Source organism: Doryrhamphus excisus, linkage group LG20 (genome assembly GCF_037039965.1).
Source record: "Doryrhamphus excisus strain RoL-2023G ecotype Guam linkage group LG20, RoL_Dexc_Guam_v1.1, whole genome shotgun sequence".
Classification (NCBI taxonomy): domain Eukaryota; kingdom Metazoa; phylum Chordata; class Actinopteri; order Syngnathiformes; family Syngnathidae; genus Doryrhamphus; species Doryrhamphus excisus.
Window position 1 is genome coordinate 900,877 of NC_136376.1, and position 21,793 is coordinate 922,669.

The window sequence follows — 21,793 nt, forward strand, 5'->3', positions numbered from 1 at the left end:
ACATAGAACTGGTCTTTCAGTATTTGCTGACTAATCATAGTCCATAGTCTCCCACGAAACAGCCCACATTTATTCTTTCCTTAAAAAAATACTAAAAAGAGTTTAGCAAGGTTCCAACTGCAACGTGTACTAAGTGTACTATTAGTGTTTTCATCGAAAGTCAACACAAAACCGAGTCAGGACTCTTTGAGGTCCCACAGGGTTTTAGTCGCCGGAAGTCGGAAACATCCAAATTCAAAGTGTTTTGGATCAGCAAAATGGAGGATTAGCATGAAAACAACCTGACAAGCTGAGCTGTACTGAGTATTAGAAATACTTATTTATACTGTACATGCTAATACTGTCACTTAATCCACTTGGAGATAAAAATAATTCTTTTTGGGACTACCATCATTTTTAGTTTGAATTGTTAAGTCGGTATTCCAAGCGTTTCCGGTAGAGAAGAAAGTATGAAAACCCTCACTTCCTGTCCCAAATGAGAACCAAGGTAGACGTTGTGAGAAACGACAGCGTCACTCACCTTAAAACGCTAACGTCCCCTGCAGGGACGACTCATTAAGAGGACAACGTTTAGACGCACAAACAAATCAAAATGGCAACAAAGCTAAATGTCAAAGTCAGAGGCGAGCTAGCGTCCAGGTTAGCGCCGCCACGTACGTCAACCTGCTCCTTTCAGCTGTTTGGACGCAAACGATTGTACAATCCTGACAGATGTCGGCTCCACGGTGCCCGTTAACACTCTCTTGTTGCACCTTGGGGGGGTTGAACGTGTCGGGTACAGTAGCTGCATCAGCTGCTTGTCACCAAAACACGCTGATGTTTGAGTGCTACGCCTGTTCAGATGTTTGCACACACGGAAGGACTTCTCAGTATCAAGGACTTCTTATTATGAAGGACGTCTACATGCATGATGCATCATTATTTTGGAATTATTTGGGGGAGGGTTTTATTTTGGAAGAAAAACAATAACAACTGATAATAAAACATTGTTGTCATAAGTCAACAAACTATGAAATATGAGTAGCAGCAGCAGGATGTAGAAATAACCAGATTGCCAGTGATGGGAAATTGAACAAAATCCAGAACAGTAATCCCGTTTGTCGTATTTTTGTTTATTCCAGACCTGACCGTGAGGGAATGTCCATGAAGTAGGATTCCTTAGTTTCTCACAGCTGGCCTGGGAACGCCTTGGTATCCTCCTGGTGGAGCTGGAGGTGGTGCCCCCGCGGTGGGGAAAGGAACGGAAAGGAACGGAAAGGACTAGGATTCCTTATTTAGAAAATATTCTCACAGTTAGAACATAGAACTCCTGTTTGCAACCTTCTAAATATGGTTTTTAACATGATGAGAGACATCCAGACATGAAATAGCACCCCTATAGTCACATTTAGTATACTGAAGAAAAAATAAGACACATTTGACACTAATAAGACATAATTCAAGGTCATGCATGTTAGTATTGGGAGTGGTTTTTATTCCCTGTTCTATGCAGTACTTTCTATGTTCTATATTGTATTTTACATGACTGACATGTAGTGACCAGTGTGTAATATAATACTACATATCATCACAACATGTTTGAATGTGTCTTCTGAATGCCTTATATTTGTATCTTACTTCATCTTGCTTAAATGCTTCATTTAGGCCCAGAATGTGTCTGATTTACTTGAATATGAATATTTTTTATATATATTTTGGGTCAACTACTAAATGGTAGTACAGTGGTACAGTGATGTATTTGTGTATTTTGGAGATTAACCGTACTATTAAACAGCCACCCGCTATAGTACAACTACTCCAGGTAATGCTAGCATTAACACAGGCGTTCCCGGTCAATACATACGGAGTTCACTGATAAGGAAAGAGCAAGACGTTTGCCAATAGCTTAGCATGTCTGCTAACCTGAACAATTGCTAATGTCAACATCTTCATTTCGGAAAAAGGAAAGAAAACAAATGGCCTTATGCTACAGCCGTTCATGCTAGTTGGGAAAAAGAAGTGGCTTCTTTCTTTGCTGCCCCCCCCCCCCCCCCCCCCCCAACCACACATTTCCCACTAACAGATGCATCATGTAAGAACTTCTGGAGGTGGCATGACGCAGAGAGGCTAACTAGACGATTAGGTAACCAAACAGCAGAGAGGAAGAAGCAGCATAACAGCAACACGGAACACGGAACACGGAACACGGGAGAGGAAAGTCATGCAAGGTGTTCCATCGACGCAGGTGCTCCTCCTGTTACGCACCGCTTCCGTTCCTGCACTGTGATGTAAGCCCACTTTGGGTGGAAGTCCCTTCTTAACGCTAAAGCATACCTCACTCTGAAAGGACTCTGCGAAGATTGAGAGACCGGCTTATTTGGAGGGAGGATATTAGCAGTTATCATTATCTATTTCATTTCTCATATTTATCCTTCATGATGGTCACAGCGTTTCAGCAGCTTGGACAGGATTCTAACATGAGGGAGTATGTCTTATTTTCTCTTATGTCTACTAAAGTTGACCATAGGGGTGTTATTTCATGCCCAAGAGGCTCTAATAACGTTAAAAAAAACATATTTAGAAGTCGCTAAACAGGTTTTCTTTGCTCCGACTGTGAAAATATTCCATTTATAATTAAGGAATCCTACGTCGCGGATTCACTTTTCACAGTCTAATCTGGAACCAATTAACCGTGATAAATGAGGGATTTCTGACGCGGACTTTGAGGCTTGTCATGTGATCAACAGAACTTTAGTCCTCGGTTAAGACAATACACTACGTAGAATTTTAGGAAAATCAGCACCATTTATATGTGGAGTTCCTCATGGATCATTGTTAAGTCCCCCTGGTATCGAATGCACACGCTTGTTATACCAACATGTTATGTCCACAAGACCATATATTTATATTTGTTTCTGGGGGGGTCAAAGAATTCCCCCCTGAATGTGCAGACATTTGCTTATCAGAGTCGTTCTGGAACCAATTAATCGCGATTAAAACTGGATTAGTGTATTTCTAAAAACTACAAACCACATGAATTTGACTTGAATAGTATGATTGTATTTTTTGCCCCCCCCGGATGTTGGGACCCCCGCCTTTAGCGGCAGCTATTGAAAGCGTTTGCAGGCGATCCGCGTCATGTTTTCCTGGCTGCATCTCCATCTCCAATCATCCCCTTAAAGCCCAACCATCAAGAATTAGGACACAGCTGTGAGTCAATGACATCAGCCTCATTTCCCCCGATTTCACTTCCTCTTCTATCCTCCCATTGGCCGCAAAACTGCGACCGGAGTCGACTTCCGACCCCCCCAAACGAAGACGCATCCTGTTTCTGACACTGGCCGCTCCAGTCAGCTGAACACAGATCCAGTTTCCACCTCCTAATACTCCTAACGAGCCTCTTCCCTCCACAACAGCGCGAGTGTCAAGGCCCCCCAAAGTCACCCAACCGGATGACGCCGCCTTTCCCAAATAGAAAAAATGGCAGCACAGAGACGTGGTTCCCTTTCTTTTACGAGGAGACCCGAGCGGCGGCGGCGGCGGCACCACCGGCAGTCACAAGATGGATACCTAAATTATACTGGCGTGTTTTCCATCGGTATCCTTGCTAGACGTGTCAGGTGCGATGGATGACACGGAGCAAAGAACACAACGATGGCGGAGGGACGTTGAAGTGATAACCTGAACCTGAACAATCCTTCATTGCAAATGAAAGCTGTCCAGATGGGATAGAACTATCGACCCCGTGGCGTCTAATTGTCCCTGATGGATGACATCATTGGTGTTTACACCTTTGGCGGCAAAACACATCAACCTGGCAGGGATGCTGTGGTTCTATCCAAATGTCTGAGGGACAATCACATTCGGGATTAGCAGATTAGATTCCGAGCGTTTACATGTGACAGATTAGGTTTGATGCTGCAACAATCTGGTTTGTTCACGATCATCCAAAATGCCAAAAGAGATTGCGTCCACACTTGACCAAACAAACGGGTTCACGTAAACAAAGTCTGAGGGGATTTGGATCACTTGAACACATGGGCCTGCAGTTACAACCTCAACCAGTAGATGGTAGTGTAGCTCTGCGTAGGATGTCCCGAGTAACAGCATCAAAGGTCCAATTGCTCAAAGCACCAAGTGAGGACCACCACCATGTTGGCGGAACGTTGACAGAACTCTACAAAGTAAGGTCTTGGGTTCTACGGAACTTGGATGTTCTGCATAAAAAAGACCAAATAGACCAAGCATCCCAGCTGTGATAGCGCCTGTAGGAAAGGCACCAGTATAAACAAATGGCCGGGTTCTGTATGAAAGGCAAAGACCACTTTGGAGGATCTCAGCAGAAAGAAAACAAACAAAAGTGTTGGTCTTAATGAAGTCTGAGTTCCGTGTAGCCGACTACACAGCAATATGGAGGATCTACTGGTTTAGGTCTGGGATTTTATGGACTATTATAGACCCAAACCAATCCTCCAACCAGGAACAAATCCTGAGTCCAAAGACGTGACCCCCAGGTGTAATCTAGAGGTCTCTTGTAGTCCAACACGACATATCAGCGCTACGCTAACACGCAAACACAACGTGTGATTTATTCCCAAAGAAACGGGATCATTCCGGTCACACACGCAAACACCTGTGGATGTTCCTCGGCATCTACACGGAAACCAGGCCAAAGATCACGGCGGGGCGGGGGCCATATAGTACACTTTCACGTCAGGTGAACACGCATCAAGGTCAAAGCAGATCAGCCTCCATCCTCCCATCCATCATGGACGCCGGCGCTTTCACCTCCCGCCTGTTTATTTACATCTCCACTCGGAAAGCAGCAGCAGCAGCAGCAGCAGCAGCAGCAGCAGCCATGATGGAATCAAAGCCAGCCGAGGACTCTCCAGCGTGACTCACACAACAAGCAAGTGGCCAGAGTGGAAAGAAGATGGCAGCCCTACCTTGTTTTTAATGTTGCAGTGGCAGCAAACAGTCCACAGGTACTTGAGGGTCCTCCACAGCAGGATGATGAAGAGCCCCCCGAAGAAGGTCACCATGGAGGAGGCGAGGAATGCCCACCACATGCGCTGCCCATTATTGTCGCAGGGCACCTCGGACGAGAAGGGAATGACGACGTCTTCCATCTTGGAGATGAGGATCGAGGAGTCCGCTTTGGGGTGAGGGTTGCTATTGCTTGTCCTCATAGAGCTGTCGCTGCCATGGGGGACGGTGCCATCCGCCTCGGCTAGCATGGAGGAGCCTTGGAGAGCCTGTGCCAGCGTCCCCAGCCCCACTCACCAGCCATATTGCTCGGGGAAAGAACAAAAAGAAGCTTCGAGCGGCCCCTCGTCGCCCTCCGTCCTCCACCCTTACCTTCCTTCTCCTTGTAGCCGAAGATTAGCACACGCACGCCCGCTTCGGAGTCTTTCCGTTTATTGGTGGCGGCGTGACGCACGGCGCACGCAAACCTGCCCGAAATAGCAGCGCTACAGAGGCATTTGGATCCAAATTGGGACTTAAAATCGGCAGAAAAGGACAAAAGTGGTCCTCAGAGGCTCCCCTGCTTCCATGGCAGAGATGGCCTCCGAGGCAGCCGCTTGGTTAGTCCGAGTCGTGGCGCACCACGATACGCTGGAAAGAGCCCCAAAAGTTGGACGTTATTGTGACCGATAAAAAGAAGAAGAACGCGGACGACCCACGGCGGTGACACCGAGATCTCTAGCCGTCTTCCATCCGACCTTCCTGGCTTCCGAGGGGGCGGTGATCGATGTCGCTTTCGCCGGGCGAGGCGATGGTGAGGGCGGGCGTTTGTGGCTAAAAGATACGCCGACGACTCGACATGTTCCGGCGGGCGTCGTCGTCACTCAGCGCCGCCTCGGGTGTCGCTGAGGACCGGCCGTGCTGCGTCTCTCCGTGTCCGAGTCCGCGTCCGAGTCCGAGTCCGTCTCCGTGCGCGAGTGTCTCCCCATCCGGCAGCCTCGCGAGCAAGCGTGCACGGCACCCAGCCGCCAGCCGAGCGCCTGTCAGTCAAAGGAGGGGGGGGGGGCTCCAGGGGGCGTGGCTTGGACAGGTAGGGGGCGGTGCTAAAGTGCTAATAATAAGGATTATAATAATAAAAGAGGATGATGATGGGGAAGTGGAGCTGAATAAAAGCTTTGCCTTCATCACGCAATCATGATGATGATGATTTAGGATACATATTTCCAGTAATAATTACAGTAATACAGTAGAAGTTTGTCATATCTACTTCACAGTTAAGTGGGGGGGGGTCTAACCGGTGACCCCTGGGATTGACCCCTGTGGCTCAAAGTTCCATGTGACATCTTCACTTCTATCAGACAAATCCAATCAATCAATCAATCATATGGACGTAAGTATTGGGTCGGTTGAAGAGCTTCCTGCTGCCGGGTCAAAGGTCGCTGGTCTTGTTGGACCTGAGCGAGGCCCAGCCTGGTGGAAGCTTGGAATGGTGAACATTCATAGTAATACTCAGACCATGAAGCATTAGCATTAGCATTAGCAGTACCAGTAGCATTAGCATTAGCATTAGTGATAGCGATAGCAGTAGCATTAGCAGTATTGATACTATCATTATCACAACAACTGCATTCTATTTACATATCTTATTCTATTAGCAGTAGTGGTACTGTATTCTATATTTGTGATGTTGACATACATATTAGTGTTATCATATCCAGTTATTGCATTTATGTAGTGTATTATTATTGTTATGTATACATTTGATTTTTTACAATGAGTAGTAGTAGAATTATTATGGTATTATTGAATGTAAACTGTCTCAGTAGTACCACTACTGTAATAGTATTAGTTTTAACACCATTGTTATTTTTTTATCCATTTAAGTATTTCTTATATAGTATGGTTAAGATATTTATATTTGATATTTAATATACATTTAAATTTTTGATATTTAAGTATTTTGACACTAGTGGTATTTTATGAAATATTGCACATTTGATTAAAAAAATCAAAATTACTTCAACATTTATATTTAACATATTAGTAGCAGCAGCAGTTTTAATGTATTTATTGTATATTTAAAATACTATTTTTATGTTTACCTACTTGTTAAAAATAGTATTATTATAGTATTGAAACTATTTTATGAGTACTGTAATAATATTTACAGTATTTTTCTTATTTTAATTTTCAATCATATTAACTACTTCAAATGTTAGATGTGTTACATTTACATATTAATAGTATTATTTTGTTCAAACTGTTACATTGTTAGTACTAACACTAGTAACGATTGTATTTCATTCATTCCTTCATTCACTTTCTACCGCTTATCCTCACAAGGGTGATTGTATTTCATGATATATCTCATTGGTTTTGGCCGCCATATTGAAGGCAGCGTCTCTGAAGGGCTCCCCCTGCTGGCAAGATAGTGAAGTGCCAGGGAAGGACGAGCGTTGAAGCCATGCTGGCAGTGGCCATGTTGCACGTGGGTGATGCGTTCAAGGGAAGCGTGTATTCACCAGCATCGGTGTTGTATGAAATACACGTGACGTCACCAGAACGCTAACCCCGAGCGTTTCCGGTCGAGCACAGGAAGTGTTAAATTAGAGTAAGAAATGAACTAATTTCGTGTTTATTCTTTATGAAGGGTCAGCTCTTAAGTTGAACAATAAAGTTGGGACTTTAGAGATGAAGTATTAGGCTACAATATCACAAAGCTAATCACTCTTTTGAATAATAAAATGTTGGAATATAATGGGCATATTTAGGCTTTTATTAGATAATATTTCATACGTATACTGCATATTTTTATGACTTTTTGACAATTTTAAGATTTATAAACTCCGACAATACTTGTATACATTTCTGTACAATTTTAGAACATACAGCTAATATTTTAGATGATTTTGTTTTTCCAGATTAAGACATTAAATATTTTTTTAGTTTTTTTTTTTAAGAATAAAGTATTGGAACATGATGAATAGATTGATTTTTTGTCATTAAATTTATTTTTTACAATAAAATATTAGAATTTGTAACTATAAAAAATGGTAATATGGCAATAGTTCAGATTTCCATCCTGAGATATTAATTTATTGAAAACGACGGCCGTCCTAAGAGTACATATGATTTGAAGTTGTGTTGGATGCGCTGCGGGTTGAAATATCGAGCAGAGTGAGACATCGTGCGACTCAGGAGTCTTGATGTTGTGATACAGACACAAAAAAAAAGACTTTTATTCTCATGTTAATGTCTGGACATACAAATCACATTCTTTGAATATAAAGAGACGTTGAATCGGTACCCGGCGTGGTCTACAAGTACAAGCGCCCCATCCTGCGTCTTCCCTACAACATGCTAGCTACACACAAAAATAGCAACATCAGACTTTTGGAGGATTCTTTTCAGCCCAATAGTCCATTTCCTGTGAAAAAGTGTGCAAGAATAGATCCCTTTTCTTTTCTTTTCTAGAAGTCACCAGTCATTGAGAATAAAAAGGCCCTGGAGAGTGAAACGGGAGGAAGCGATGTGAGAGGAAAACAACAAGATGACGACAGGAGGGTGATGGAGTACCGAGCACGGACTGGAAAGCCGCCATCAGTCCCGCCTTGAAGGTTCACAGCTCAACAAGTGCAAAACAGAGACAACAAGGAGGGTGAAACGTAGTGGATTTGGCACCATAAAAGACAGGATACAGGAAGGCTTGGAATATCTGCGTCTTCCTGTGCGCTAGCAATAATTAGAGTGATAAAAAAAACGCTTAAATAACAGTGGAAGTCACTAAAGGTGGGGATGAGTTACTCTCGCTAGCGTCTTTGTTTCATGACAACATCACCCGACTGACAAGCAAACACAAACATATCAAACGTAAAAACAAATAAACATGCTAACTCGACGGTCAGATCCTCCTAGGCGTGTCACCTAGTGAAAATACATGTAATATATATATATATATATATATATGTATATGTATATAGTATATCTGTATATATCTAGTCTTCTTGTTGCTAGAGCTGCATACTGTAGTGTTAAACACCAGATAGAAGGACTGAGTTCCACAGTGGTCTGTCTAGCCCTGGAGTGCATTCTGAGGACTTCAACCCGTCCCACCTCGGAAAAACAACAAATTGGACTTTCCCACGTGCTCTCCGCCATCGCCATAGCCATCGCCATCGCTCTGGTCTCAGATCAGCTCCCAAGCCGCTTCTGGACCAGGCGTCTTCTACCGAAGGCACTTCCAAAAGGCCCGTAAAAGCGCGCACGCACTTCCTGCTACGTAAGGAGGCTGAGGAACACAATGCATAGAGACCACCTGGGGGGTGGGGGGGCGTCATCGTGCTTTCTTGGCACTGGCTGGCAGTGTGACCGCAGCTACATAGATGTTGAGAAATATATATCTATATATGTACGTATACGTTTACTGTCAACTTCCCAAGTCGTGGAAAATGCATAAGAGTCCAAGGGGCGGGGGGGTCCTGTCACGCGAAGGGGGGTGGGATACAGTCAGCCAAGCCAATGACAAAGAAGAAGATGCAAGGTGGCGAACAAGCCCCTCCTTCATGGCACCTAATTGGTTCCAGACCAAACCGCGGTACAGGATTCAGAAACCAATAAAAAAAAGGCTTTAGGATTTGCTATTATTAGAGCCCTGCAGACATGGAATAACACCCCTATAGTTGCCTTGGCTGCAAATTTTTGGGCTTCGAGTACGACAGAGAATTAGGATCACATCGCAGAATCAAAACATTCAGATTTTGAGAATAAAGTTGTACTTTGAAATGAAAAAAAATGGTAATATTATGAGAATACACATGCCTAAGGCCAAAGGTCACATAAGCCCCCCTTTTCATAGCGGTCTCAGGCAATGCCTGGAACATAAACACACCACTTTCTCCTCCTAAATGTAACACTTTATTCTCATAAATGTAGGATTTTGGTCTCATAATATTACGACTTCATGGTCAGAAATATGACGTTCTTATTGCAATATTTTTTCTTGTACGACTTTAAACTAGCAAGCTAAGCGGTTAGCGTCAAATGTATTTCTTGTAAACTCGAGAAAGGCTTTCAAACAAAAAGACTAACAAAGTAAGAAACCAAAAACGTACCACTTCCCCACAGAATGGGAGGAGAACTTTTTTTCCTCTCTATCATGGCGGCCGTGCCATGGCTGACGTTAGGCGGTGGAAGCTAACGTCTGACTTATTGTGTCATTACTGCCCCCTGGTGCCCCCCCCTGTATGTCTCACACACGGTTATCCATCCATCCGCCCATTCATTCATCCGCCCACCCATCCATCCATCCATCCATCCATCCATTCATTCATCCATTCACCCATCCATCCGCCCATTCATCCATCCGCCCACCCATCCACCCATCCATCCATCATCCACCCACCCACCCTATCCATCCGTCCATCCATGAAAAAGTGTGATGCAGTGAGGAACGACTATGGGAATTTGGATTCTGTTCCCTTTTTCTGTCCATCATATTTGATATGACCACGCCCAGATAATGAAGTCATGTCATATTTCGTATGACAGCCATAATGTTGAAAGAGAAATGAGTCGTAAAGATGTATAATTATTATCGTGTCAAAGCAACCCTTGATGATCCTCCTACTCCTACGTGAGTTTATCCTGAGAAGAAGACTGGGAAGAACTTCCCGTCATTCCGTACCCCAACTGAAATAAAAGCCACCTTTAGAATTCCTACTTTGACCAAAATCCTACCTTATCCCGCTAGGAAGTAGAAAAGCAGTACCTGGATGGTAGAAAGTTTGGGGCGTATTTGGACTGGCGTTACGTAATCATCTTTAACCGAAAAACAGCAGCATGGCTTCACTCTTCATGAGGAACCAGAGGCGGACATTTTTTGTTGTATGGGCGTCTTCCTGTACGCTTCGCAGTCGGGCCTGGTCCTGGTGGGATACGTCTATGGGGGTGGGGGGTCATGTCAGGTCATATTGCAGAGTCAAGTCTAAGACCATAAAGGGACGTGAGGACGCTTTGCAAACACGGAGATGGATTCCTGGAGGGAAGACTGGAGGAACTTGGAGGTGAAGTGCTGCTACGTTGCTGCTCTTCAGTACCAACAGGAAATGAAGACAACGGGTAGCGAGCATCGACGTACTGTCGTGTACCTAACGTGTGAGGGAGAGAGAGGGAGGAGCCGCCCTGGTCCACTAGGGGCCGTCCTGGTCCACTAGGGGCCGCCCTGGTCCACTAGGGGCCGCCCAGTGGAGTCCACAGGACTTTACTTTGTTCTTGATCCACTATCGTGGTGATCTGAGTGCAAATGTAAGGGAGGGAGCCGCCCTGGACGATTCCTGCAAGGACACGTCCGGCATTAACTGACAACCACACACACACGCACACACGATACACACACACACACACACACACACACACACGACACCCACCTGTGAAGAACTTGCTGTAGTCCTGCTCCATCTTCTGTGCGCTTTCAAACTGCTCCTTGGAATGTTTCTGAGATACTTTGTCACGCAGATACACGGGATCTTTCTGCTCCCTGCGGGACATCAAAGGGTGACCTGTGACCTCGGGTGCCTGACCTACGACCCCCCCCCCTCCTTATAAATCACCTGGGTGCTCGCAGTCACCAACAAAAACCATCAAACATCCAAAAGGTAAAGAACTAAAAATAAACACGTACCTTGATAGTACTACTAGTACACCAGTACTATCTGGAATACTGTGATAGTATTACTAGTACACCTAGTACTAGTACTAGTACTAGTACGATCTTTGTAGAAGATATTTCTACAAAGATTATCTAACGTTCTACCAAGATCATCTAACGTTAGACGATCTTTGTAGAACGTTAGACGATCTTGGTAGAACGTTAGATGATCTTGGTAGAACGTTAGATGATCTTGGTAGAACGTTAGATGATCTTGGTAGAACGTTAGATGATCTTGGTAGAACGTTAGATGATCTTGGTAGAACGTTAGATGATCTTGGTAGAACGTTAGATGATCTTGGTAGAACGTTAGATGATCTTGGTAGAACGTTAGACGAGCTTTACGGAACGTTCTGCAGCCCTTGGAAGAGAGAAGGACCTACTTGATCTGCTTGGCGTTCTTGTAGCGTACAAAGACGACGATGGGATAAATGTGAACGCTGTGCAGCCTCTCGATGGCGTGCGGCGCGATGTCCAGCAAACAGTGGCACCCCTGCACGGACAGAGACACCACGCACGGCGTTCACGGACGTCCACGGCGGGGAGAGCGAACATCAGACGAGGTACCTTCTCCGTTATTTCCTTGATGGAAGTCACGGTGGTCACGTCAAAATGGCCGCTGCGGCGCTTGTAGTCGATGAAGAGGCAGTCCTTGACGCCTCGCTCGATGGCCTGCTGGGACGCCTTCATCACCTCTGCGGACGGAGGAGCGAGCTGAAAGGTCAACGTCTACAGGCTGAAGATGATGTAAGAACCAACCTAGCAGACATCTGCAGAACTTCCCCGGAGACTCCTTGACCAGCATCTCCTTGATGGGGTCCGTCAGCGGCCCCAGGACCAGCACGGGTCTGGGAGAGGTGCACTCCACCTTCTGGACCCTCTGGTAGGCCAGACTGACGCAGTCCTCCAGGAAGGGGATGGAGTCGGTGCTGATGGCGTCCAGAGCCACCGTCTCCTTGCTGTCTTTGGAGCTGCTGCGCTTGTGTTTCTGCTTCCTCCTGAAGAAGGAGCGACGGGCGGCCGCCGACAGCGTCTTGCCCGAGTCTTCCTTCATTTCCGTCACGCTGTGTCGGCGGTAGAACTCCTGGTCCATCCTGCAACATCGGAGCATCAGGTTCAAAACATGGCGGCCGTGCTATTATTATTAGTAGTAGTAGTAGTAGTAGTAGTAGTAGTAGTATTATAGATATAAAATGAAGTTGCCGTTGTGCACGCACATGTACTTGCTGGGGATCTGCCCCCTCTGGATCTTCTGCGCGTTCTCGTCCAGCTGCCAGGCCATCCACGTCCCGAAGCTGCCCTTTGGTAGCGACTCATCCACGTACAGGATGTCATCCTTCTTGAACGTCAGGTCCCCCTCCGCCTCCCCCACACGCTCGTAAAGTGCTCTGGGGGCAGACAGATGGCCGCTGGTGAGGGGGCATAAGGCTGGCGAGGCCACGGGAGGACAGTTTGGGGGGGGGGGGCAGGATAACAAGAAGTCCAAGTAGAAGTTTGTTTGTGTACGGTGTCGACGATGCCGGCATAGACAATCCTTCTCAACATTATTAGAGCCCTACAGGCATGACATAACACCCCTATAGTCACTTTCACACTCCTATTAGCCAATATAAACAAAACAGTTTAGAGGGGGGGGCAAGATAACAAGAAGTCCAAGTAGAAGTTTGTTTGTGTACGGTGTCGACGATGCCGGCATAGACATCCTTTCTCAACATTATTAGAGCCCTACAGGCATGACATAACACCCCTATAGTCACTTTCACACTCCTATTAGCCAATATAACAAGACAGCAGTTCCTTTATGTTGGTCCTTTTATTTGAACTTCCTGTTCTGTTCAGTACTTCCTGCCACATAGTGGCCAGGGTACAATACAACATAGCGTCTTTGAATGCATCTTCTGGATGCCTGATTTGTATTTTAGCCAATATTAGCATTAAAAGGCATTCATTTAGGCAAATAAATATTTAAAATGTGCTTTTATTTTTATTTTTTTTACCAAATCACCAATTTTTTACCAATTTCACCATCATTAGAGCTGTGATTTATTCATTTATATTTTTTTAATATTGTATTGAATAATCCTTATTTATGAATTGAATATTTTGTAGTTAAGATCATGGAAAACCTGTCTACGACCATTCTAACATGATTAGAGCCCTCTGTATGTGAACTAACACCCCTATAGTGACTTTTTACCCCATTACCAATGTAGTAGATGTAAATATATTATTGAATATTATAGAATACGACACATCATCACAGTTTTGACTGGTAGGCCATATTTTACCAGGAATCAGCAATGAGGTAGTCGTGTATATTTTTGAACATTACACGGAATGACGGAGAGTATATACTGTATTTGGAATATCTTAGGATCATTCCTGTATTTTCCCGGCATGGTGGAACACATGGCGTTCCTGTAATGAGCTGGAAAAGCGTGTGGCGAGTGGAAGACGAGGTAACCTAAATTTGTGAGGATGTGAGACGTAATTGGTTAGATGAGGATTCCTGCGTGTCCGAGGGCGCTGCTAAAAATAGCAACACGGAGGAGGATGCTTTGGGGAAGGGAAGGGAGGGGGGGTCTTTATCCAACACAGACTTGGTGTGTGTGTGTGTGTGTGTGTGTGTGTAGTAAATACCACACCTGATATAAAATCCATCGCCTGGAAGGTCTTTGATCAGGTCGAAGTCGTCGGCTCGATGCTGCACCTTCAAGGTGACCGTCTCGGCCGGCTTCAACATTTCTACATAGACTTCCTCCGCCGTCTTATTCTTCATAGTCACCGCATTGTACTGCAAGGAAATCACAGCATCATCATCGTTATTATTACTATCATATTATTATTATTATTATTATGCAACGCAGCAGCAGAGCAAAGGCGGTGCTGCGTGTTTGCACTTCGCCAGACATCATGTGCGGCGTCTACGTGGGCGGCATACGGTACGCTTTCCGCTGAATTAAAAGTGGCGGCGTATTGATCGGGGCTGCGAGCAAACAGGAAGGAAGATTGGAGAAAGGTGACGGAGCCGCATGCTAATTTCCTACAGCAGCTCCGCCTTTGAGCCAAGCGTGCCGGGAATGGCTCGTTATTTAGGATTCACGGGCGTCGCCCAGGCGGAAGGAGAGCAGGCAGACGGCGCCATCAGTTCAATGAACATTGGTGGAAGCCAGCAGACTGATCTCAAAGCTCTTTCAAGCTAGTCCCACCTTCAAACCATGACGGGACTGGCGGCATCGTGTGATCAAAGCGTTAGAGGGGCCCCATGGTTGCCATTTTGGGCCCTTTGTATTGACTTGTGGACTCCTGTAGAGCCGCTACAAACCACAACATGCACCAAGGTTTTCTAGATCTTCCGCAATCTGCACCTATTCCAGCTGTCTTCCCTTGGAGTTCCAAAAGGTCTAATTTATGCCTCTGGGCACGCCCACTCCACTGTGATTGGTCCCACTTCCACAACAAAACAGTGCAGCAGAGCGGGGAGGAGGACGGGCCTATAGCTTGTAGCCTAGCATGCCCATATAAGGAAGTTAGCATTGTTTAACACCATATGCAACAGCAGAGGAGGACCCCTTTAAATATAGAAGACCATCACAACTCAAATACAATTCATTCAAGGTCCAATTCCACCTGCCAGTGTTGAATTTCATTGAATATGGGGACAAGTACTTGGAGTCGGTTGTCATGCTCCTGCCTCACCACCGGATGGCGCTGTCTCTCATATTCATGTATCCAGCTTCAATTTAATATGGGAATGCTGATGCTGATTGAAAGATGTTTTGATGACAAGAATTGGCACGAGAGTAAAAAATGCCCCCCACCCCATAGTGAGGTCAACATGTGGAATGGAGAAAGCATCCTACCTCCAAGATGAGGTCGCCAGGACGCAGGCCATCGGTGCCCCGGGCGGGACTGTCCTCATCCAGGCTTTCTATGTAGACCCCCCGCAGGTTCCCTCCGCAGAGCGTGACCCCCACCTCCACGCCGGGCCTGTGCACCGTCACCAGTCGAGGCTCCGCCGCCTTCTTGCTGCAGTCAGAATGCATTCTGGGTTGAAATACGTGTGCATGGCGTCGGGGTGTCGGCTCCTTTCCGGACTTTGACTTACCTGACGCAGCTGCGGGGGCTGGTGGTGGGCGTGGTCTGTTTGGAGGACGGGGTGAGGGTGCCCTCGTCCTGTTCGCTGAGCGTGTCGATGGCGGAGTGATTGTCCGGGGTGGCGGCGCCGCTCCCCTGCGGCGTCGACTGAGTGCTGACCGGCTCCAGACGAGAGCTGCTCCGGTGAGGAAAACGTTTTAAAAAGCAGACAATAACGAGTCGCTACGTTACGATGGTGTTAACATCCGTTATAAAAATAGCATTTAAAAGCAACCGCAGCAAAAATGGAAAAATCAAGAATGAAAATAGAAAAAAAAGAAAAGTTGTATTCTAATGAGAATTTGTTATCATCTGAATCCTTTTTGGGTTGTTATGAGAATAAAGTGATGATATAAATTCCAAATATGAAGAGTTTTATAAGCCAAGGTGCAGGCATCTCCAGGACAGGCGGACGTGTTTACCTGGAGCGGGAGTGGTTTCCCAGCTGGTACATGTGGGGGTTGTACTGGGCCATGATGGTGATGGTGTCGCACTGCTGACCAATGATGAGGCGAGCCTGCTGCTCCGTGGCGTTACGCAAGTTGATGCCGTTGAACTGAGAAAGGAAGCCACGTTTCAATCTGGCCAAGGTCCGACAAATCCACCAACCGCTTCCCTGGAAGGACCCTTCCTACCTCCAGTAACTGGTCCCCATACTCCAGTCCTGCCTGGTGGGCGATGCTGCCTCCGGTCACCTTGGAGACAAAGATGCCGCCGTTCTCGCCGCTCACGATGGAGATGCCCAGAGGCTCGGCGCCTTTCTGCACGATGACGTTGCGAGGTTCCTCCAAGTAAGGCCTGGAAGCAAAGAGCATGTCTTCTCAATGGATGATGGATGGATGATGAATGGATGGATGGAGTCACACTGGGTGATGATGTGCTTCCTCTATTAGCATCTATCTATTTATATATTTCACCAATTTGCCATTTTACAGTATTTTGCTTTGTATTTTTGAGCAAAATTACAATAATCCAATATTAAATTTAACTGACTATAAAAAATAAAATTTGCAGTAATAATAATGAAGATTATAATAATAATACTTTCTGTAACTTCTCTCCCTCTTGTGATGCTCTCTCCTCATCAGCCATCCATATTTATAAGAAAAATAAATGGTTTGGTTTTGTCAAATCGGGTCCAAGGTGTTTACTCAACTGCAGAGGGTACCGTGCATTCATTAGCCAAAAGGCTAGCATTTATTAAGCATTAGATATGTGGCCACTGGTAGGAAACACAGTATGCTCATCTAACACATGAAAAACATGCCATCATCCATCCAGTGTGACGTTTCCCACTTTCTTACCAACTCTGTGACTTAACGTGCACGGCTGCGTGCGTGCGTGCGTGCGTGCGTGTGTGTGTGCACATGATATCAGGCAGGATTGACATGAACTTTGTGCGTCTTCATGGCAAATGGGACATGGCACACGATCCCATGAAGGCAAAGAAGAGGGATGGTGTACGAGCAGCCAGAGACGGGGGTGTACAAACAAGGCTGAGCCTAAAAGCTGCAGGTTGAGTAATAGTAATAATCATAATAATAATACTACTATTGTATATCATACACACTCCACTGCAGTGTGCATTATTGCTGGGCTTCCAGCCAGTACAAACATGCATACCAACCGCTGGACATCACATGCAGGAATCGGAGAGGGATGGGGCATCCTTCTCCCCGCCCACATGGAGGGAGGCAAGTGCACAAGGGATAAGCAAATATATAAAAGAGTATATATTGGAACCCTGCGGAGGTGAGCAGGGTCTTCTTGCGGCATTCCCACTGCAGCATGCAGACCACTAAATGGATCCACTAGATCATCTGCTACAGTCTAGTATACGTCACAAAATCTACTTTGGCATTCCATACGGTGCAAAGGATTTTCCTCGTCACGAGTGAAGCACATGGAGGACAGGGTGGTAGAGGAGAGAGGGAGAGGGGCCGTGGCCTGCCGTTGCCAAAGCACGAACCTGAGGCTCCTGAGAGAGGAGAACCTCGGCCTCGCAGCCAGAGGAATCCTTAGAAAGGATCGGTTACGGTAAAGAGATCTGGAAGCGGACGGGCGGCGGAGGCAGATGGGAGAGAGGAGGACACGCATCATGTAGAGACACACGTCATCACCCAGTGAGTGTTGGACCACACAATTGAAGACAAAGACAGCACAGGAAAACAGCAGGGACGCCTAATTGGGGCGGATGCGGGATGGCGCCGCTCTCTGACCATCTTTGGGGCTTCCTGTCCATCATCACGCAGCTCGTTCTCCTCGACATGGAGAAGAGTCGTTCCACGTACCTGTCTTTCCTGCGCTCCCCGATCGGCACCGGGCTGACCGAGATGCGAGGTAAAGTGGAAATGGAGCCCTGTGATTGGTTGCTGGCGTAGGAGGAAGTCTCCAGATTGAGCGGCGACTGCGGCGGCGTGATGAGGCTGGGGCTGCTGCACTCGGAATGCGAGAGGGAGCCTGTGATTGATAAATAAATAAAAATGAACTCTGTTGTCCTCATAGAACGTTCATTACATAGAACAATGGCATGAACAGAGAGAGACCAGTAGCTCAATTAGTACATTTGGAATATGTTAGCATAGTATTTGTTAGCGTGTATTTCTTGTGTTTCACCATACTGTTCTTAAAAAGAGCCAATCTGGTGTATCGGATGGCGCCCCCCCTGCTGGTTAGCCTCCTCATTGCAAGCGTTTACATCTTTTACAACAGAATGGAGAGTCGTTCAAACTGGGATGAGTGAACGGTTCTACCTCGGTCTGAGCCCAGCATGGAGCGAGGATAGCGAGGCGTGGAAGGGATCTTGATCCTCTCGGCTCGGTACTGGACATTATTAGACGAACCTGCAGCAGAAACCACAGAGGAGTGAATCCCGTCACGTAGCATCCGCGGATGGGCGTGTGTCAACTCCCGTGTGTGTGTGTGTGTGTGTGTGTGTGTGTGTGTGTGTGCACGTGCGCTTGCGTGACAGACTGACCGAGCCGTGCGCCGGAGGGCAGTGAGTTTGTACCGTGTGAGGCCCGGCTGCTGCGTGACGATGAGGATTCGGCGTAGTCGCCGACCCGCTTCTGCTGGCTGAGATCCAGGCTCAGTCGACCCTGATGCTGGGGGCTGCCAAAAGGAAGGCGGGGGGGTTAGAGGGGGGAAATGAGGCCTTTGGAAAGGAGGCATGCAGTGCGTATACGATATGAATAGGCAAGATATTTCATAGTTAATTCCACTGATGGGCAGAACATGAAGGCAACGCTAAGTACGTTTCATTTCCTGCTTTAGGAATCATCGAGTCATCAGAAGAAGCCAACTGAGACCGTAAATGTCAGCAAGTCAGGGTCTCCCATTGGGTCGCGGATGTCATGTGACAAGATCTCTTGAAATTAAAACAAGACAGGATTTGCCATTCAGACAGAAATTGTGTGGGCACTCGACCTTGGGAAGATAATATATCCATAAATTAATCAATATGTAAGAGAGGCCACTCTTATTCCATAGAACAAGGGCCTGAACAGAGTGAGCCCTTTTGTCAAGGCCGGTATCTCATGACCCCCCCCCTACAAGATTGTGTTAATGCCGCGAATACAACATAAGGCGGTGTAAAGAGGATGTCACCTGGTGGGGGCGTGCTGGTGACAGATCTGGGAGGCGACGGACGGACAGTTGCTGGCGTGTACACGATGGCTGCGTACCGTGTACACGGGATTCCTCATCACGGCCGTCACGGCGGGGCAGGGGGACAAGCCCCGGTGGGCTGAATCTGACAGAAGAGACGAGCGTGTCATGGAAAAAGCATTGGGGGGGGGTAAAGTGTCAGGGACTCACTGGGAGGCAGGGTGCCGTTGTAGACGGTGGGGACGAAGCCGACGCTGTGGCGGTGGGAGCGACTGGGGGAGGAGCGTAGCATGTCCCTGGGTTCTGGCGAATGCTCGTCGTTGGAGTAGCTCTGGGATGGACGACAGGAACAGGGTGGCGTTCTCTTTAGGAAGGGGACAACATCATCAACTACAAACAGCCCCCCCCCCAGGTGTGAGATCTTTTGTGCTCCAGGCTCGTCTACTTGGTGTCAGCACAGGAACATCCATCACTGGGACACGTTGGCCCAAGAGGAAGTCCTCTGGCACGGCTATGACGGGCCGTAAATTGTGGGCCAAAATGCAGCTTTGGCTCCATGGGGGAGGTGGGGGGGTGAGGTGAAATGTGTCCCCATTGTGGGGGCGCACACTTCCAAAATGCATCATGTCTCTCCAAGAAAGAGGGTATTGATCTCAGGCAGGGAGGGGGTGTGAGTGAGACTTTAATTCACTTAGCGGACTGACCTGGAAGGCGGGAAGAGTGATGGTCTGTGGCGTCATCCTGCGGCGAAGGGCGGGGGCGGACTTGGGGCGCGGCCTCTTCACTTCCGGCTCCTCCCCTCTGGTGCGCCCGATGTCCTCGTCGCACGACTTCCTGGAGGTCAGGACTTTGCCGTCCAGGAAGTAGTGGTTCCCGTTCCGGTCTCTCTCTCGCTCGCCCGTCGCCGCGGAGACGACGGCGTCTCCCTTGCCGTCCGACGTGATGGTGCAGTCGGAGGCGGAGCTGCTTTGATGTTTGTGTTTGAACTTGAAGGAGTCGCTGCGGGTGGGGGGCGTCGGGGGTGTGGGGGTGGGAGTGGAGGAGGAGGAGTCCGTCTTTGAGGGCTGCGGAGAGTGCGATGCTGCCGCCATCTGATTGGCCGCCATGTACTCCATCTTGGAGGAGGGCGTTTCAGGGCGCTTGAAGGTGTCCGGGTCGAAGATGGACTTCCTCTGCTTGGGTGATTTATAGATGGAGAGCTGCGCCGCCGCCGTGACCGGGCTGGTGTTGTCTGGCGCCACCGACATGCCTGCCGCCACCATCTTGGGCCACGTTCCTCCGCTGTGCTTCCTGTCCTGGCCGGCCTCCACGGTGAGGCACTCCGGAGCGGAGACGGGGTCAAACGGCAAGGACGAAGGCGCCTTCGCGTAGGGGCAGCACTCTTGGAAGGCGCTGGGGCCGTAGCGGCCGGCGCCCAAGTCGGACGCCGGCCGCAGGCTGGTGGCGTGAAGGGAACCCATGGAGAAGGGCTTGCCCATGTCGGCGTAGAGCTCATCGGGTTCCCCTCGGAGCTTCCTCCTCTCCCCGGAGACGCCGCTTGCGTCGGGGCAGAAGATGTCCGTCTGCGTGGAGCTGTTGTGTTTGAGGTTGCGGCTATTCCGGGCGTGGATTTCTGACAGGTGAACTCGCCCGTTGGACTTCTCAGAGGGATCGCGCAGACTCTCAAAGATGTTCTGGCCGGATGAGCTGTGAGGGAAGAACTGTGGGCCAGAAAACAACCATAATGCCACATACTTTCTCCTGTAATATTACTAATGAAGTTCTAATACTATTATGAATATTTCCACTATGAGAGCAATAAAGAGTCGGCGATGACAACGGTTGTCTGAACGTGTCACACCAGTGTTTTCAAGTAGGAGGATTTGTTTTTCCAAGTAGGGCATGAAAAATGAAGCTGTAAGATGTGAGGTGAGGAAGCCAAGAGAAGGTGGCCTACCTTCATGAGAGACAGGCTGAGGGAGTCCCTGCCGTTCCTCAACAGGGCCTCACACTCTGTCACGGACTTGTTATCCAGAGCGATGCCGTTTATCTGGGGGGAGGAGGGAAGGGGGGCAGATGACAGGAATCAGGACATGGCCTCCCTCATTACGGCGGCGCCGCACTTTGTTGTTTCTTCTGATTTCCCTGTCAGGCGCGTTTCGAGAGGATGCACGTCAATAAATACGGGTGACACGGCCGCGCCCGAGGCCTGCAACGTGGCGGCTGCGGTGCGGGGGAAGATCGAGAAATCTAGGCCAGCACTTTTCAGTGTGAGGGGCCGCCATCTCCCCATTTCCATCACAATAGCATCCGCTTGAGAGGGATTGTCGGATGGAGGACCGCAGGTAGGGAATATCAAAGCGGATATGATAGCCAGCTCAGATTAGGAAATGGAGATGGAGAAGGACATCTGCTTTTATC

At 47.6% G+C, this 21,793-nt stretch overlaps 2 protein-coding genes across 34 annotated transcripts in view; both read right to left on the reverse strand.

The window, feature by feature from the left end:
• kcnma1a (potassium large conductance calcium-activated channel, subfamily M, alpha member 1a) overlaps positions 1-5,938 on the reverse strand; it is a 138,745-nt gene extending 132,807 nt beyond the window's left edge. For 11 of the 29 annotated variants that reach the window (XM_058058641.2, XM_058058633.2, XM_058058631.2 and 8 more), the window contains exon 1: positions 4,926-5,933. In XM_058058641.2, the coding sequence (XP_057914624.2) occupies positions 4,926-5,216 (291 nt within the window). In that variant the 5' untranslated portion in view covers positions 5,217-5,933. Of the gene's footprint in view, positions 1-4,925 lie in introns of all 29 variants that reach the window. The other 18 variants (XM_058058621.2, XM_058058619.2, XM_058058611.2 and 15 more) reach the window with 4 other exon arrangements.
• Positions 5,939-10,358: 4,420 nt separating this feature from the next.
• The window catches only part of dlg5a (discs, large homolog 5a (Drosophila)), a 31,858-nt gene continuing 20,423 nt past the window's right edge, over positions 10,359-21,793 (reverse strand). The window contains exons 15-33 of one of the 5 annotated variants that reach the window (XM_078799385.1): positions 21,330-21,422; positions 20,098-21,093; positions 19,604-19,724; positions 19,394-19,538; positions 18,765-18,898; positions 18,541-18,630; positions 18,079-18,247; positions 17,757-17,834; positions 16,423-16,585; positions 16,210-16,343; positions 15,759-15,923; positions 15,514-15,679; positions 14,296-14,444; positions 12,868-13,038; positions 12,410-12,744; positions 12,218-12,345; positions 12,034-12,143; positions 11,370-11,479; positions 10,359-11,276 (exon numbers count right to left, since the gene is read on the reverse strand). In XM_078799385.1, the coding sequence (XP_078655511.1) occupies positions 11,173-11,276; positions 11,370-11,479; positions 12,034-12,143; positions 12,218-12,345; positions 12,410-12,744; positions 12,868-13,038; positions 14,296-14,444; positions 15,514-15,679; positions 15,759-15,923; positions 16,210-16,343; positions 16,423-16,585; positions 17,757-17,834; positions 18,079-18,247; positions 18,541-18,630; positions 18,765-18,898; positions 19,394-19,538; positions 19,604-19,724; positions 20,098-21,093; positions 21,330-21,422 (3,561 nt within the window). In that variant the 3' untranslated portion in view covers positions 10,359-11,172. Of the gene's footprint in view, positions 11,277-11,369; positions 11,480-12,033; positions 12,144-12,217; positions 12,346-12,409; positions 12,745-12,867; positions 13,039-14,295; positions 14,445-15,513; positions 15,680-15,758; positions 15,924-16,209; positions 16,344-16,422; positions 16,586-17,756; positions 17,835-18,078; positions 18,248-18,540; positions 18,631-18,764; positions 18,899-19,393; positions 19,539-19,603; positions 19,758-20,097; positions 21,094-21,329; positions 21,423-21,793 lie in introns of all 5 variants that reach the window. The other 4 variants (XM_078799386.1, XM_078799384.1, XM_078799388.1 and 1 more) reach the window with 4 other exon arrangements.